The 16,675-nt window shown below is 41.8% G+C and overlaps 1 protein-coding gene across 1 annotated transcript; it reads left to right on the top strand.

The window, feature by feature from the left end:
- The first annotated feature begins 1,615 nt into the window (after positions 1-1,615).
- COMMD8 (COMM domain containing 8) lies at positions 1,616-10,305 on the top strand. The gene is made up of 5 exons (XM_028744096.2): positions 1,616-1,813; positions 3,064-3,219; positions 4,941-5,093; positions 7,969-8,124; positions 8,967-10,305. The coding sequence occupies exons 1-5, from the start codon at positions 1,616-1,618 to the stop codon at positions 8,985-8,987; spliced, it is 684 nt and encodes a 227-aa protein (XP_028599929.2). The 3' UTR covers positions 8,988-10,305.
- The last annotated feature ends 6,370 nt before the right edge of the window (positions 10,306-16,675 follow it).

The raw sequence follows: 16,675 nt of genomic DNA, 5'->3' as shown, positions 1-16,675 counted from the left end.
TTTAACCATCTAGCACAAAACATATACCACATTTACTGTATTTCAGATAAAAGACAGTTCAGTATGTTTTGCCTGGTTGGGAATATCATAAGGTACTAGGTTTGTTAAGTGATAATTAACCAGAAGTCATTGACCATGAGAGTATGAACCCAAAAGATTCCTGACCTTTTGCCTCCCACTGAAACCAATAGGACTTTCCTAGAGTTTCATGCAGGTGGCCTGTGGCATGTCCCTATTAAATATCCCCATTGATTTTTCATTGTATTCTGATTACTTCTTTTAACTCTTATAGTGTATTTTATTATACTGTAATTTGAATTTTATGGAATGAAACATGTAATACAATACAATACAATACAATACAATAATAATACAATATAAGAAATAAAAGAAGCAAAGAAATACAATGAAAAATAAAATAGCATCTGGCACAGCACGTTACAATTGTGACAAGAGACATAAAAATCATTAAGTGGTCCTCCAAGGCCACCAGCAATTTTCAAGTGGTTGGCGGGGGGCAGTTTGGGAACCACTGACATAGGAAAACCATGATACTTAAAGCACCAAAAACAACTCTTTGGGCGGAAAAGAATGCTGATGCATCTCAAAGGGCGCAAACTTCATGAATATGTATGATCTGGGATTGTTCAAAGCTTATTTGGGATGGCAGAGGAGCTGCTGTCTATTGGTCAGCAAGAGCTGCTGTTTCAGATGAGAAACCAAGCACCAACTTCAGCCTTGCAATCTTGAACTAGATTGCAGGCAAGCAGGCAGGGGCTGTTGTTTGTTTTTTTATCATTCACTGTACTGTAACTTCCAGTTTCATGCAGCAGCATCTTATCACTAAATAAAATGCAAATTTGTCCTGCAATTTTAATTGAGAATTTCTCTGCTTAGCTGGATGGCCTTGAATTCTAGAGTTATGATGAAGCAAAACTTCTCCATATCCACTTCCTCTGCACTAGGCATGATGGCTGGAACACTAGCAGAGGGAGAATGAATTGTTTCAGGCTCCAGGGTGAGAAAAACCCACTGTTGTAGATCTTACAGAGGAGACAGGAGTGGGTGCTATAGGTCAAGTTTGTACGATTTCTCACCCTTTTTTCACCAGCCTCTGGTTATCCTAGTGTGGGGTTAACGAGCATTTTGTCTGCTGGCTGGTTGGCTACAGTGAGAGGAAAATGCGGTTTCTGTCCCAGGTGAGAATGTGGGTATAACCTGTCCTTCCAGGCGAAAGACCCTAGGTGAGAAACATGGGGTTGCTTGATTGATGGTTTTCTATTTCTTATCACAAGGTTAACTGGAGTGCCTCACATCATCTAATGCGATCGATTAGTCTATTGTGATTTTGCTAATTTATATTGTACTTTTATTATATACCGGCTGGTTTGCAGCTTATTCTGCTGAAACATAAACACATTGATATAAAGATCTGCCTTAGGGTAGGACCACTAACCAACGGCCCTCCCCTCTGGAAGTGCCTGGCTAAGCACTTCAACTCAAATATAACAAGAGCCGCGGCTTTGAAGCTGGGAGGGGGGGATAATGCGTTGAAAGAGTGGGGCGGGGCTTCAGCCTCTGCGCAGGCTCCTTACGCAGGAGGAGGAGGAGGAGGATGACGCGGAGGCGGAAGCGGCTTTATTCGGGCGCTCTGATAGGGCGAAGCCTGGCCAGCGCGCGGTCACGTGGCCCCGCCGCGTTCGCAACTTTCTCCTGGGGAAGCGGGTCGAGACCGCCGCGCGTGCGCAGCTTGGATGGGTGGGGCAGAAAGATGAAGCTGACGGAAAAGTTGCCGGTCGAGGAAAGGCTGAAGGTGAGAACGCGGGGGGGGGGGGAGGGAGGGAGGAAGGCTGGCCGCTGATTGGGTAAAAAAGGCGCGCTCCTGTTTGCCTGCGTTGGAGGGTTTGCTCTGAGGCAAAGAGGTGGTTCTGAAGGAGCGATTGCGGCCCATTCCCAAACTTGGCCCTCCAGCTGTTTTGGGACTACAATTCCCACCATCCCTGACCACTGGTCCTGGTAGCTAGGGATGATGGGAGTTGTAGTCCGAAAAAAAAACATCTGGAGGGCCAAGTTTGGTCATGCCTGAAAGCCAAGAGTTTTGCCTCCAGCATATGTGTGACGGTTTCACAAGCAGGGTGTGGAAAAGATGGGCCGTCCCCTTTCCCGAATGACCCCAACGGCCCTCGGGTTTCAGAGGAGCACTGCTCCTGTTCATGGAGGCTCCATTCGCTTCATGCCAGCAGTGCTCCAGCTTCTGAAGGGTTGATGGCAGGCAGAAGCTGCCATCTGGGCTTTTCTGGTGGAGCCCTGAACTGACTGCATGGCCTCCACAGCGTGACCTGGTGTTTTTGCCCTTCGCCATAGGAGTCAGCTCCTAATGGAAGCCCCCCACCCAATAAAATATTTTTTAAGATTGTTGGGCGTTTCCATTCAAGTTGTCTCACCTGCCCCCCATATTTTATTCAAGTTGGCACCCCATGTCCTTCACTAATGCACCTGAAAAGGCTCAAAGATAGTGTGTTCGTAACACAGACATGGGCACAGAAACAGCAGGTGATCTCACAGGCAGGGCCGGCCCACCCCACCCATGAGGCGACTGCCTCAGGCGGCAGTTTCCACAGGGACGGCAGATCTTTATGGTCCCTCCTTGTTCCTGATGTAGATCTTCACTCACCTCTTTTTCCCAGGTGGGGAAGGGGATGCCATTTTGTGTTTTTTCCTCAGATGCCAAAATGTCTCTGAGGATAGATGATTCTGAACCGTCTCCATATGGGGTGGGTGGGTGATCAGATTGTTAAGTCAGTAATTTCAACAGAACCCCTTGCTGGACAGAGGCATACCCGGAGTCCTGCAGGACCGTTTTGTTAATTTTAATTAATATTGCTAAGGCTATCATTTGGGAGTGATCAAACTGTTGATTGCATAGCAAAGTAGATGTGCAAAGATCCTGTTCACTACTTATAATTACAAACATCACAAAATACAACATCATAAAACCAACAACATGCAACATCAGTAGAACCAGCTGTCTCTTAAAGCTTTGTTTATGCTCATTTCTTCCAGTTTTTTCACAAAGTAATTGATGGGATTTGTGGCCGCGCATACCCTCGATATCAAGACTATAACACTATTTGGAATTTGACAGAATGGATGGAGGTTCTAGAACAAACCTCGGCATTTTTCAAAAGTACCGTTGCCAAAGATCGCTCAGATGAAGAGGTATCCGCACTTGTTTTGCAAATAAAGACTCAGTATTGCTATTCTAATTTAAGTAATAACATAAACTGTTATGAGAAAGTTATAAGCAGAGCTTTTGTGTATCTGCAACAGGTATCTGCTTCAAAATTAAGCAGAGTTAAGTTCAATTTGCACTTTTCAATTAAAATAGATTATACATGAGTACTTCAGACAGTGTATTCTGTAATTCTTGAAAATAATCTAATGAAGTTTAATATGTCTTAAATCTTTCATTTGGAATAATGTTCAGTTAAAGACTTTTCTTCTCAGATGTATTAACCTAGAGCTGGTAAAACTCGTTGAGCTGCCTGTACTTGATTTTTATTCCTGAAATGGTTACAATTTTTCTGATTTTGATTTGATGCTCTAGAACATCTCTTACTCTGATAGCAAACCCAGTTGGTGAGTGCCAACATAGACGAAGCCGAAATGGGGGCACTGAGAAACAAGAGGGAGGTACTAGCAAGCATGGGGGACCCCCAAGGTTTTCAGAAGTAAAAATAATAGTATGTATATATTTTAAGAAACCCAAAAATGAAAGTGGGGGGAGGGAAATTACCCCAACAAGGCGTGTACAGTGGTACCTCTGTTTGCGAACAGGATCTGTTCTGGAGGGCCGTTCGCACCCTGAACAGAACGCAACCCGTGTCTCCGCGTGCACGGGTCGCAATTCGCCGCTTCTGCGCATGTGCGTGACATCATTTTGCGCATCTGCCGAGCGGCGAAACCCGGAAGTAACTCATTCCGTTACTTCCGGGTCGCCGCGGGATGCAACCTGAAAACGCGCAACCTGAAGCAAACGTAATACAGTGGTACCTTGGGTTACATACGCTTCAGGTTACATACGCTTCAGGTTACACACTCCGCTAACCCAGAAATAGTGCTTCAGGTTAAGAACTTTGCTTCAGGATAAGAACAGAAATTGGGTTCCGGCGGTGCGGCAGCAGCAGGAGGCCCCATTAGCTAAAGTGGTGCTTCAGGTTAAGAACAGTTTCAGGTTAAGTACGGACCTCCGGAACGTATGAAGTACTTAACCCGAGGTACCACTGTATGAGGTATGACTGTATTGCCATAATTGTACAGCCAACAACCACAGTCATTCCACTGCTACATGATTAGAGGACTTATAATCAGATGATCAGGGACCATGAAACAGCTGGAAAGAGGGGGGCAGGTGCAGACACCTGCAGCCAAACCAAGCAGTGTTTGCTTCCTCCTGCACTCCCAGGTTGGAGTTTTGCCATGCACTGCTGGATGCCATGTTATTCCTAGCCTGCATTTCTTACAGTCTGCCATATAGTCATTTTCTCTTTCAGGCACTTCCCTACACCATAGCTTTGACAAAGGGGAGGCAGTTTAGGATTTCACAGCTGGGCACATGAAGGATTTTGCGAGCCCAGCTGCTTGTTGCTGGTTATTAAAGCAGTAGGAGAGGAGCAGCCCTTGCCTGCGTATCGGTGGTACCCAGTTGCATGTGGTCCTCAGCTGCAAGACTGAGGCCCATATTTTAGTCAGTACTTATAGTAACAGTAGAACTGGCGTAATATAGACATTCTGGTGGTTTTGATTGTGCCTACAAAACAGACACAGAAATGATGTGGTCTTTAAAAAATAACTCTTGTATTTACAAGTACAAACAATGCCAATTGTTATCGTATAGCTTGTTAGGTTTACGTGTTTTTTCCCATTTTTTTGTTTTGTAGGCACTTCAGCCATTGGACGAGCTGAGTTCTGACTCTCAAAAAGCTGTGGTGACTTGCTTGAAAGGCAGAAAACATGACATCAGGCATGCCCTGATTGAAAGAACAAATGGCATCTGTTCGGCACGTCTCCTGGATTTTGACTGGCAGCTGAAGGTTAGGCTAACAGTTTCATTCCTAGCTGTATAAGACTGCTAGATCAAGGGTAGCCAAACTGTGACTCTCCAGATATTGCTGAACAACAGCTTCCATCAACCCTGAGCATTGGCTACAATGGCTGGGGCTTATGGGAGTTGGAATCCAGCAGCATCTGGAGGGTACCATGTTGACTATCTAGACAAATAGTCTTTGACTATTATCTAGACTTTGAAACAGACTATGGCAGATCAACTGAGGGGAGAGGAGGCAGCCTGAGGTTCCCCATCCCTGCTGTATAGTATGTAGTTAAGGTTCCAAACAATTGTTATTAAACGGTTGGTAGAATAATGAGAGTTTGTTTCTCGTAAGATTGTGACGAGCCATAGAATAGTGGGCTATTATGTCTTATGCCAGGGGTTGGCAAGGTTTACCTCGCCTGGGCCGGTTCACTCCAGCAGAGATCCCTCCCTGGGCCGGATCACGCACGCCTGCAATTTCCGTCGTCTGCGCAGACGTGATTTCCAGCGCCACGGAAGCAAGTTCCTGCGCAGTGCCAGTTTAGCGCAGCGGGCGGGGACTCGCCAAGCGGACAGCTCTGGGGGCGGCTCGTGGGGCTGTCAAACAAACCCTGTGGGCCGCTTGCGGCCCATGGGCCTTAGGCTGCTGACCCCTGTCTTATGCAATAAATGAACGATGTATATAATACAGCATTTCTTCACTATCCTGAATAGGACTGCTTTGCAGCATATTTACTGTATGGCATAATACGTTGTAGCAATGTAACATGCCAATATAATCTACAATTCCCCTTGGATTATATATAGAACATTCAGGTTGTTTATAAGATCTGCATAAGAGGATCTGTGTTAAATCTATTATAGTAGTCTGGTCACGTTAATGAGAATTATGCAGCTGGTAGTTTGCAGAACATCTGGCCATCATGCAAAATGTTTGCTCAGAAGAGTGATTACTCTTCTAATGTGCTTCTGCTTGCTTTGCTGTGGTTATAAATTGCCTCTTGCTTAAATTTGTTCTGGAAGCCATTATATAAAGAGAGGTGGTTTTTTTGTGTCTTATTGGAGTTCTTAAAAGCGTTATTTGTTGAATGTGAACATTTTAGCAGGAACCTAATTGAGAAATTGTGAGCCTTTAATCTGTAGCCACACACGACTCTTCATTTCTGAAGGGCTTGCAACTTTTCTTTATGGCTAAGGTTTAATTTTTAAATCTGGTTAATCTGAAGTTCTTTTCCCCCTCTGGTTAATTTGAGTTTATTATGTGTGCGTATTTTCAGCCTTTGTGAACAATACCTACAGCCAGACCACCTTCTGTACCTTCAGGTATATATGTTGATTATAAACCCCATCAAACATTTTTGCATCCAAACCCTAAAAATACCTCCTTAAAAGTGAGACCCTTTGAAGTCTATGGGAGTATTTGTTGGCTGTTTGTTCTTGAAAGTATGCTTATGACAGCGACTGAGCAGGCTGGAGAGGCATATATGGTTTGACAGGTTGTATTAGCACTGCCAGGGACGCGGGTGGCGCTGTGGGTAAAACCTCAGTGCCTAGGACTTGCCGATCGTATGGTTGGCGGTTCGAATCCCCGCGGCGTGGTGAGCTCCCGTCTTTCGGTCCCAGCTCCTGCCCACCTAGCAGTTTGAAAGCACCCCTAAGTGCAAGTAGATAAATAGGTACCGCTTTATAGCGGGAAGGTAAACGGCGTTTCCGTGTGCTGCGCTGGTGCTGGCTCGCCAGAGCAGCTTCATCACGCTGGCCACGTGACCCAGAAGTGACTTCGGACAGCGCTGGCCCATACGGGCAGTGGTACCTTTATTAGCACTGCCAGTGAGTACTGTATTAGTACTGCCAGTGACAAATCGCAGTGAATCCTGGAAACCAAAGAATTACTCTGATGGAGTAAGAATGTTTTCTGAATAGACAGTCTTGCTTTATTATGGATTATTCCTTGCTAGGTTGGGATAAGCAATGTATTACACATGGACAGCTTCTGTCTGGCCAAGGTTTCTTTCCTGAGTGCTTCTATACTGCCTTGCTAAGGACATAGTATCCAAGCCCAGCTGATTCCATAATGTGTGGAGTTTTGTGGGTTATACTGGGGATCCTATCCCCTGCTATATTTTTGGCAGTTCTGCTTCACAACAATCTATATGTATAAATATGAATTAGTGTATTTATTTAGGATACATACTGCTCTTCAACAACAAGGCAAGACATTCTCAAACTGTACAAGGTGGCTTACAATCTTATTTCAGTAAAGTTTCCATAGCAGGGCTGGGCTTCCACAAGTGTATTCCCCACTCTAGAACAGAGGAACAGATCCATTTATGATACTTGGGTTCTGGCTGCTTTGGCCTTGGTAGATCTGGGGGCAGATTCCTTTCTGCAAATCTGAGGTTAATAACCGTGTCTGCATTGAGGGCTCTCTCATCACACAGCACTTCCTAGAGACAGCTCACCTGATGGCAGCTAGAATTCTCCTAGAAGAAGACATGTTGTAGTTGCTCTCTTCCCTTGCCAGTATCAGTGGGGGAACTCTTGGCCTCTATGTTTTATTGTCACTTTTAAAAAGTCAAATTCACATCCTTTAACTGGGGTATTTCTAGAGGAAATTTCACTCCAGCTGATTTGAAACCTGTGCATTTGCTCCATATAGAAAGCTGCTCAGATCTTTGTTGCTGTTGTTGTTTCTGATTAATTTTTTTTGGTCCAGGGTTCTCGGTTATAGGAGGATACCCTGAATGTACATCTTCATGACTATATAGTTAGTATAAAAAACTTTTTATCAGCCTTTCAGAATCTGGTCACTGTGTTGTAAAAGTGCTATCATAACTGGCCTAAGCTGTTTTTTTCCTAATTATTCTCCTGTATAGCTTGCCCTCTCTAGTGATAAACTATCCATGCTGCAAATGCCGCTTCTAAACCTTGATCTGGATTTGACAGAGAATGGTAACCTCAAGCCGTACTCCATAGAAATGAATAAGGAAGAGCTACAGAACTTAATAAGTTCACTGGAAGCAGCCAATAAGGTGTGTATCCCATTATTTTAGAAAGCTGAAATTACCCAAATGATTATTCTGATAAAACTAGCAACAGTTATTTGTATGCAAAGAGTACACTTTATGGGATGTATCCAACAAAGTTGTCTGTTGGTGCAAGGACGTCTGCCTGTGCAACAGGATATCCTCTCCCTCTCCTCTTCCTGCCTGCCTCTTGCCCTCCCCATTTGCTCTGGAGGAACCCACATTGGGGGGCACAGGGAGAGGAAAAGGAAATCCTCTTGCACAGATTGAAGTCCTTGTGCCAATAGGACAACTTTGCTGGGAAAAAGCCCTCATTATGTAACAGGAACCTTATCTGGGGCTAGGAGAGACTTCTTTAGGTCATATCAGTTAGAAGATACTTGTCTTAGGACAAGGATGGGGAACCTGTGGCCCTCCACAACTTAATTCAAATGCAGTGGGAAGGCTTGCTAGTGTTAGCAGTGGGGTTATTCAGCTGTCTTTAATTCAAAATACTTCACTATGGGTGGCAAGATCTTTGGAGTCCCTTTCAGTTCTGACTTCCTGCCCTTGTTTGTTGCCTTGGAAATGTCTCTTCTGGCAGAAAGTGCTATGAAAGTGAAAGCCTACTATTTTTCAAGTGGAAGAAGATTACCAATCCACCCCTTAGTTGTGTGAAAGCCATTAGAGACTTATTTTATCCTTTAGATGAGAAGACAAAAAGGCAAAAAATGTGTGGGTGTAAGTTTGAAATGTATTCAAACATTTTAAAAGGCTGTGTAAGCCGTTGTCTGAGCATGAGAACCTACATAGTTGTTACACGTTGCTACTCAGACTTACTGCTTCCAACTTTTGTATTCCTCTTGAAGGTTGTTCTGCAGCTGAAATGATTCCGCCATCAGAGGTGTCAGCGATAAGAAAATAGATGTGTATTCTTCAAAACAAAAGGAACTGAAATGCTTCTGAAGTGCTGAGGTTGACGCATTAAAGTGAGAGACGGAAAGATGTTATTCATAATCTTACTGAGAGAACAACTCTTGATCTCTGCTAGGCCAAAATAAATGCAAAATCGCATTGTGGCTAACTGGTGAACATAACTTTGATAGACTGCTGCATTTCTGAGAAGTTTTGAGTGCCATTTGTTGGAGATCCTGAAGAAAGGGTGGACTTTGTCTTAATCATGTTACTAACAAGCAGCCAACAGTTACCTGAAATAACTTGATGCAAACATTCCTTTTCTTCTTCTCTTGGGATTTATGTAACTACATTGCAGACCAGGACTGTGAAAACCATTTTATACTCAAAGACACAATTTGCTGTTATATTTTGGAACTGCATAAAAAGAGGTTTTGTTTTGCAGATTGAGCACAATAGAATGTGTCTACAATTAAGTGTAGTGGATTGAACATGGCTATCACCAGACCATTTTAAGCATTCTACCTAGCTGTACCTTGTAATGTGCTTCTGTGTGAAATAAATTGATTTCTCTTAAATATTAAAGTCGGGCTGTGAAACAGTACAGTTTAAGCCTACACAACTACTCCTGATTGGTGTGATCTAGCTGATATATGCTTATCAGAATAATTGCTGGTAGACTAAGTGAGTACATGATGTCAGCCCATGATTGCAAACAATAGACTCCAAGAGTTTGCACTATAAACTATATGTATCTATGTAACCCACTAAAGAAAGTTATTGAAAGAAAACTTCCAAAGCACTTGACTTTTCGCCTTACAAAGCACCCTACACCATTCTGAACTAGTTCAAAGAAAGTCAGTGCTTTTTTGTGAAGGCCATGGGAGTTTGCCTTGAAGGTTTCTGTCTGCAAAGAGCCGCCATCATATGATGGCTTTTGATATTGCACTTGTTTTGTTGTCTCTGTAAACCCTAACTTACCTGTGAGTTGGTCTTTCAGTTGGCTGCAAAGGTATCTGGGTAGATGGATAGTGCCACACTTCTCTTAAGATTTTCATTTGTGTATCCATTTTGTTGAGAATTAGAGAAAAGACTCACAAATTGGCGAATAGCTATAGTATTGCTGGAATAAGTAATATATCATTTCCTATATACAAAATGCTTCTGAGTTATAGAGAAGATCCATTATTACCACGTGTTGCTACACAAGTACTTCAATGCCAGTATGGAAAGGAGTATTTTTCAAATGCTTAAAGTGTCTGTATGATTGACTGATAAAATATGACCTGAGAAGAGATGTAGCAATATCATTTTTTCATGAATTTTTTTTAAAAAAGGTATGGGGAACAGATTATTCATGGTTTTATTTACACACACACACACACACACACAGCCTCATAATGCATGCTTGAAATATCCATATAAAATTTCAAGCTGTACAATGGAAAAGTTTTTTTAAAAATGTTTATTTGGTTACTAGGAATACATCAGCTAATGAAATTTACATTTTATTACATTTTCAGAAGCTATGAAAACTGGTTTAATGATAAAACGTAAATAATGCTACTTCGTTTGCATCTCTCCCCCGTCCCCCGCTCATTCCTGCGGCATTTAAAAGGGAAGTCCGGAAAATAAAATACTGAGTAAAAGAACAAGGGGATGGTAGTTTCTGTACTACAGCAAAAAACAAAAGACCCCCACAATTTCTCTGAGTGCTGTGTTTCAGAATTGATTTTTTTCCTAACATACATAAAGACTAAAATCAAAATATGTGAAAAATCAAAGTTGGGACTGGGGAAGGGGAGTGAGAGAGGGCACCAGGCACGTTGACACTTCTAAAAGGAGAGGCTGAAAAATCTTCATAGTTAAAGGAACAGCCATATATGTGAACCTGAATGTTATGTTGCATCCGGTATGTGGATGAACAAATAGTCCATTGTAAATGAAGAGCGTGGTATAAAGAAGGATGGCTCTTGTGCAGCTTATTGGATCAGAATGATGCAATCCTGGGCCATTTTAAAGATCTGCAATCTGACTATGCCCCTGATCAGTCTGTGATGTTGCAATGAGTGGTCAGTACTGTTGAGACCTGGGTCCATATCCTTCCGTGGTCATGAAGGTCACTGGATGGGTTTGAGAAAGTTAGTAAGTTAGTATTTATCAACCTGGCTTGTCTTGTAGGATTGCTGGGAGGATTATCCCAGGTGTACACTGCAAAAAGGTAAAGGTACCCCTGACCGTTAGGTCCAGTCGCAGACTACTCTGGGGTTGCACGCTCATCTCGCTCTATAGGCCGAGGGAGCTGACGTTTGTTCGCAGACAGCCTCCGGGTCATGTGGCCACATAGCTGTCAACTTTTCCCTTTTTTTAAGGGGAATTCTATTTGGAATAAGGGAATTTCCCTTTAAAAAAGGGAAATGTTGACAGCTATGTGTGGCCAGCATGACTAAGCCGCTTCTGGCGAACCAGAGCAGCACACCAAAATGCTGTTTACCTTCCTGCTGTTTACCTTCCCTATTTATCTACTTGCACTTGATGTGCTTTCGAACTGCTAGGTGGGCAGGAGCTGGGACCGAACAACGGGAGCTCACCCCGTCGCAGGGATTCAAATGGCTGACCTTCCGATTGGCAAGCCCTAGACTCAGTGGTTTACACCACAGCGCCACCCGTGTATACTAAAAGTGTATACTAAAAATGAGAGAAATAGGTGAACACAGGCCATCATTTTAAATATTAGGTGCAATTTAGGATTGTTTTGTAAATAAGCAATTCTAAACTACAAATGGCTGTCATTACAAGGAGACCCAGTTAGCAACATGAAGATTACTTTGAATGCCACACCCAACTGCATGTTGGTTTAGAACAAGCAATATGGAAGAATGGCGTCAAAGAGTGAATACTGTCTGCTTAACAAGGATCATGATCCATTAATGTTTAGGGAGCAAGCAAATGTGCATTCACTTTGGTGGCAAATAAGCAACATATGAAAGGTGGTGAAGAAATATAGCTTGTTTTTGTCTTGGTTGAACTAACTTCAGTTCTCCTAAGGCTGTTAAAAAAGTGCCCTTTCTGTGCAGATTCATATTTTCTTGGATATAGGTGCTTAGCCTGTTTATCTACAGACACTAGATACTACAATGTTAAGTACTTCACACAATGTAAGTTATGGGGTGACAAATATGATAGACATAGTTTATTGAAAAGGATGGTTCCTCTGTCACACAGCTGCTATTCTTGTGGGTTTCTTTTGCCATGATGTGTGGCTTGCAAAATATGTACAAAATACCCCCCCCCCCAAAGCAGTGTTTTGAATGAAGGCTGCAAGAACAAGGTCACAAACCAGGGAGTTTTCTGGCACCAGCCCATCATTGCTGGACAGAAAGGTGTTTTCCGCACGTGTGATCATTTCTCAGGAGTGTCGTCTTGGCCAAATCACAGCACCTGCACACTGACTTTTGTTATAAACAGAGTCCAGTATGCATGTCAAAGGCAAAAATCTAGCACAAATATTAAACATTGAAAACTTTGTTTAAACAAAGGATAACACTGTTTAGCTGTTGCAAGGTTTAGAAGAAAATTTCACAAATGCTGCTATGGAACACACTGCTTTTTCTTGTTTTGCAGTTTAGCTTTTAAGATCGCCAAGAATGAACTTTGCACCTCAAAGTGAAAAGATGCCACTGCTCTGTTGCAATGAATGAGAACTCAGCAAGAGTAAATGGAGCTTGCACAGGAGACCTTCCTGGTGACCTTTGTCCTATACTAGATCAGTTGAATCAGCGTATGAAAATAATCACAGTATTGTGGGCTTTACAGGTTTTTTTTCCAAAACATACAAAAATGTACAGTTACTCCCAGAAAACACCTTTGGAAAAATATTTGAAAGAACATTTGTGTTGACAGCAATAGAGTCTAGTGCTACATTATGCAGGATGTGCAAAAACAAACAAACATGCAGTTATATACAGTAAGGAAACAGAAGCCTAACAAAAATTATAAAAGGCGCACACTCTAAAAAGTTAAGACGTGGGATGTGTAAAAAGCAAGTACATAAATTCACATTGCATTAACAGATCAGGAATTTTAATCAGAAAATGCAGCATATCTGTATACAAAATAGAAAAGTTAATCATAAAAAATTAGTCTATTTTTCCTCTCTTGGCATTTTGTTGATTTTATTTCCTAGAAATCTTTCCTTTCGTTTTAGAAAACAAATATTTAAAGGGATCCTTTTAGCAAGTGAACTCCAGAAACTGCATGTATAAAAGCTCTTTCATGTCAAATAAATGGTTTGGAAAATGTGTTTGCAATGAAAATTCAGCTGGAATTTATAAGTTTTTATGAAAAATTAACTCAAAATATTTCTTTAAAATACGTAAATGAGATTGAAACGAGCCACAGAGAAAGGCTGCCCCCCACCTTCTTAAGGAGATTCTGTAATGTGTGTAATTGTATTAGGGCCTTGCTTTTATTAGACAAATTCAAAAATGAAAAACAGTTACTTGGAAATAGTTCATTTGTTGCTGGAAGTGTGTTTTGATGACCACATCAAGCTGGTCGGGAACAATTGAAAGTTGTGAAACTGGCTTGGGGAATAGAATCTCGGTGTGTAGATGTTTTAGATAGATTTGAACCACCGTATCGTGGTTCATCTTTGCCTTTGGGTAAGAGTTTCACCTTGATGACCTCATCCTAATAGCAGCCATGGACACCTAATACTGTAAATTGTTTAGGCCAAATTTTTAGATTTCTTGTGGACTGAGGCCTGTAGAGTTCAGATACGTTGCCTCAGATTCCATCCCTGATATATTTCCATTACTAATCAGCTGCTCAAGCCACAACGGCAATCCTTCCCATTTCATTTTTAATTAGTTGGCAAGTTTATACATAAAAGGTTTATGCAATTGTTCTTCAAGTTACTTAGCAAGTACTGTACAAGGTCAACCCAAGCTATCCTGGCTAACAAGGAGGTTGCACCAGGCTGATTCACTGGTGTCTGAAGGCACCAATGGTAGACCACGAGTAGTGATGGAAGACCGAGAAAGTCTCCATCATGTGCAAATGCAACCAGGTGCCAAATAGGCAGCTCCATGCTTATGCAAGAAGGTCCTGATTGCTTAATGATACGACTTGACCTGTCTGCACAACTTGTGACCTACCAAGCTGTTTACAATCCCCACAACCATGTTCAGCCAAGAACCTGATAGACCTCAAATTTTGCTGCCTGCCTGTGACTGCACAAAAAGGTAGGATTATTGATACAACCTGTAGGCTTAGCAGAACATAAGCTGTAGAGACCTGACTGCAGGACAAGCCAGCGTGGTGCCCTCATTTTTGGACACTGGCAACTGGGGGGCACTGTATTGGTTACCACCACCCTACCCTACCATGTTCTTCTGTGTGCGTTCATGTAGATGAAAATGTATTTGCAGCAAAAGGAATACAGAGCAGATTATTGACCAAGAACAAAGCTTCATTTTATTGTTCCTTCCACACGCTAATAAAACTATATAATCAATGTTTTCGTATATTCTTTCCTCCTTCAGTTCTACTACCGTATATTTAATGTGTCTTGTTCCTTTTTTATGCAAGACGGGTAATTTCAAACGTGGGACTCTCACATTCAAGCAATGGTTAAACAATTTCACAGAATGTATGCTGTAATGACTTGCTGGGTTTACATATTGGGTGAATTGCCACCTGACTCCCTAATGACTCATGCAAGAAATGGCACAAGTAGATTTACCACCTTGTTATCTGTGGCAAAATGATGTATCTCTCATGGAATTAGCTGATAAGATATACGCTTTTGTATGATTTCATATCTGCAGAGAAAATGTTAGATAAAGCCCATTAGTGATTCTAGTCAGGGTAGACTTTTTAAAAGGACATTTCTGCTATGTAATCCATTTCCATTCAGAAGCAAATCCTGGTTAAGTTCATTGGAACGTACTCCCAGATGAATGTGTTTAGGATTTGCAGCCTTACCAATTGTATAAGCAGCTAGCTAGGAATTGGTGGAAAGGGGGACTGAAGAGACTAGAAGGTTAGCAAATGGTGATTAGTGCTTCATCTTAATTTTAAAGTGTTTTGACCCTGATGGTCTCTTGTTCCATAAACTTCTGCCCCTCATATTACAGTTAAGAGTCCAAGAGTCGGAATGTATAGCCATGCTCCTCAAACTCTTATCACTCTTATCAACTATACAACTATACAATTTCTTTAGTTGTTGGTGCCACTTTGCTTTTAATCTTAGAGTGGCACCAGAGAAAGCTTTGGCTCTCAAAGGGTTGGTAAATAAAAGAGGAATGAAAGCACACACTCTCTTTATCATCGTAGGAGAGCATTTTTCATTTGGAAATTCTAAAGCAAGCCGTTAGTGCCAATTTAGCTCCTTGAATTCTTTTTTTTTTTTAAGCTCCTTGTATTGATTATATGTACCCCAACTCCCAAAAGCTGGCAGCAATGGTGAATCAAGCTATAGAGCTATTCTTCCTGTTGCTGAATCTTTAATTCAAAGCCACTGATTAGGTTTTTAGAGGTGTATCCAGATGTATGAGCTAACTTTCTCAATGCCACAAGAATTTAAGCATCTCCATATTCACACACACAAAAAAGAGGAACAGATGAAAGTCCAGCATTTGAGAACTAGGCAATGGAGAAGAATTCGTTCCAGTAAATGTCAGCTTTAGAAGATTAAGATGCTGTGTTTTCATGCCTATTTGTACTATCGTTTTGGAAAAGAAGCAGGCTTTCAAAAATAATAATTTGAAACTGAAATTCCAGCAAAGCCGCATACAGTTTCAACATCAAGAATATTGGCGTTAACTTCATGGGATATCGTCCAACCATTTTCCTTAGTCTGTCCTGTATTATCTGCATATACGCTCCCAACTGACAGCACATGGCAGTAAATTAGCTTTTTACATTAAATATTTCAGGGTCCATTTGCGTAGAACAATTTTTTGGGGGGCTATCTTTTTAGGAATCAAACCTCCTCCACCCCCCTGCAATTACCCTCATTTTAATAATAAAAAGTTTGGCTCAGTTCAAAGAAAATTGAACCAAGGTTTGTATGAATAAGGCACTTTGAGGATATGTTGTTTTCATGGATACTTTTTTCATGGATTTGGATAATACTCAAGCATGGATGCATAGAAAGGCACAATGTGAGTAAAACCTCTTGGCTCAAATTTAGTGCTACTTTGAAAAGGAGCTTAAGATTCTGCTTCCCGTTTGGCACTTTGGGTATTTCTTTAGCTGTCAGGATTTTAGGAGAACATTATAACAGATAAATAAGGAATGGGAGTCTTGCTGGGATAACACTGCATTTGGGAATCGAAACCAGGGCTGGCCCAATACATTTTGGGAGGGAATTCGAAATGCAGCGGAAGTGTTGCATGCCTGTTGGGTGTGGTTTGAGAGAGGTGATGATGTGTCTTGTTACTCTTGGCTCTAAGGAGATCATTCAAGTCACATACGGAAGGCCTCCTATTTCAGAAATTACAATTTCAAAATGTCCTTTCTTTTTTTCTTTTTCTTAAAGTTCTGGTCTAGTAACTCTAGGTCTAGATGATGGTAGCACTGCGTTAACCCAAGCTATGGTTTTCACTTCTCTGATAAGATGTTCACTAGTGAGACTGAATATATGGAAGTCCATCAC

The sequence above is a fragment of the Podarcis muralis genome, chromosome 9 (genome assembly GCF_964188315.1).
Source record: "Podarcis muralis chromosome 9, rPodMur119.hap1.1, whole genome shotgun sequence".
In the NCBI taxonomy this organism is placed as follows: domain Eukaryota; kingdom Metazoa; phylum Chordata; class Lepidosauria; order Squamata; family Lacertidae; genus Podarcis; species Podarcis muralis.
Note: the sequence above shows the minus strand (reverse complement) of the source record. Positions and strands in the feature narration are given on the sequence as shown.

Coding starts and splice junctions, on each gene's coding strand:
- COMMD8 (XM_028744096.2), top strand. CDS start 1,616: ATGACGCGGAGGCGGAAGCGGCTTTATTCGGGCGCTCTGATAGGGCGA. Junction 1,814..3,063: donor CGGTCGAGGAAAGGCTGAAG/GTGAGAACGCGG, acceptor CATTTCTTCCAG/TTTTTTCACAAAGTAATTGA. Junction 3,220..4,940: donor AAGATCGCTCAGATGAAGAG/GTATCCGCACTT, acceptor TTTGTTTTGTAG/GCACTTCAGCCATTGGACGA.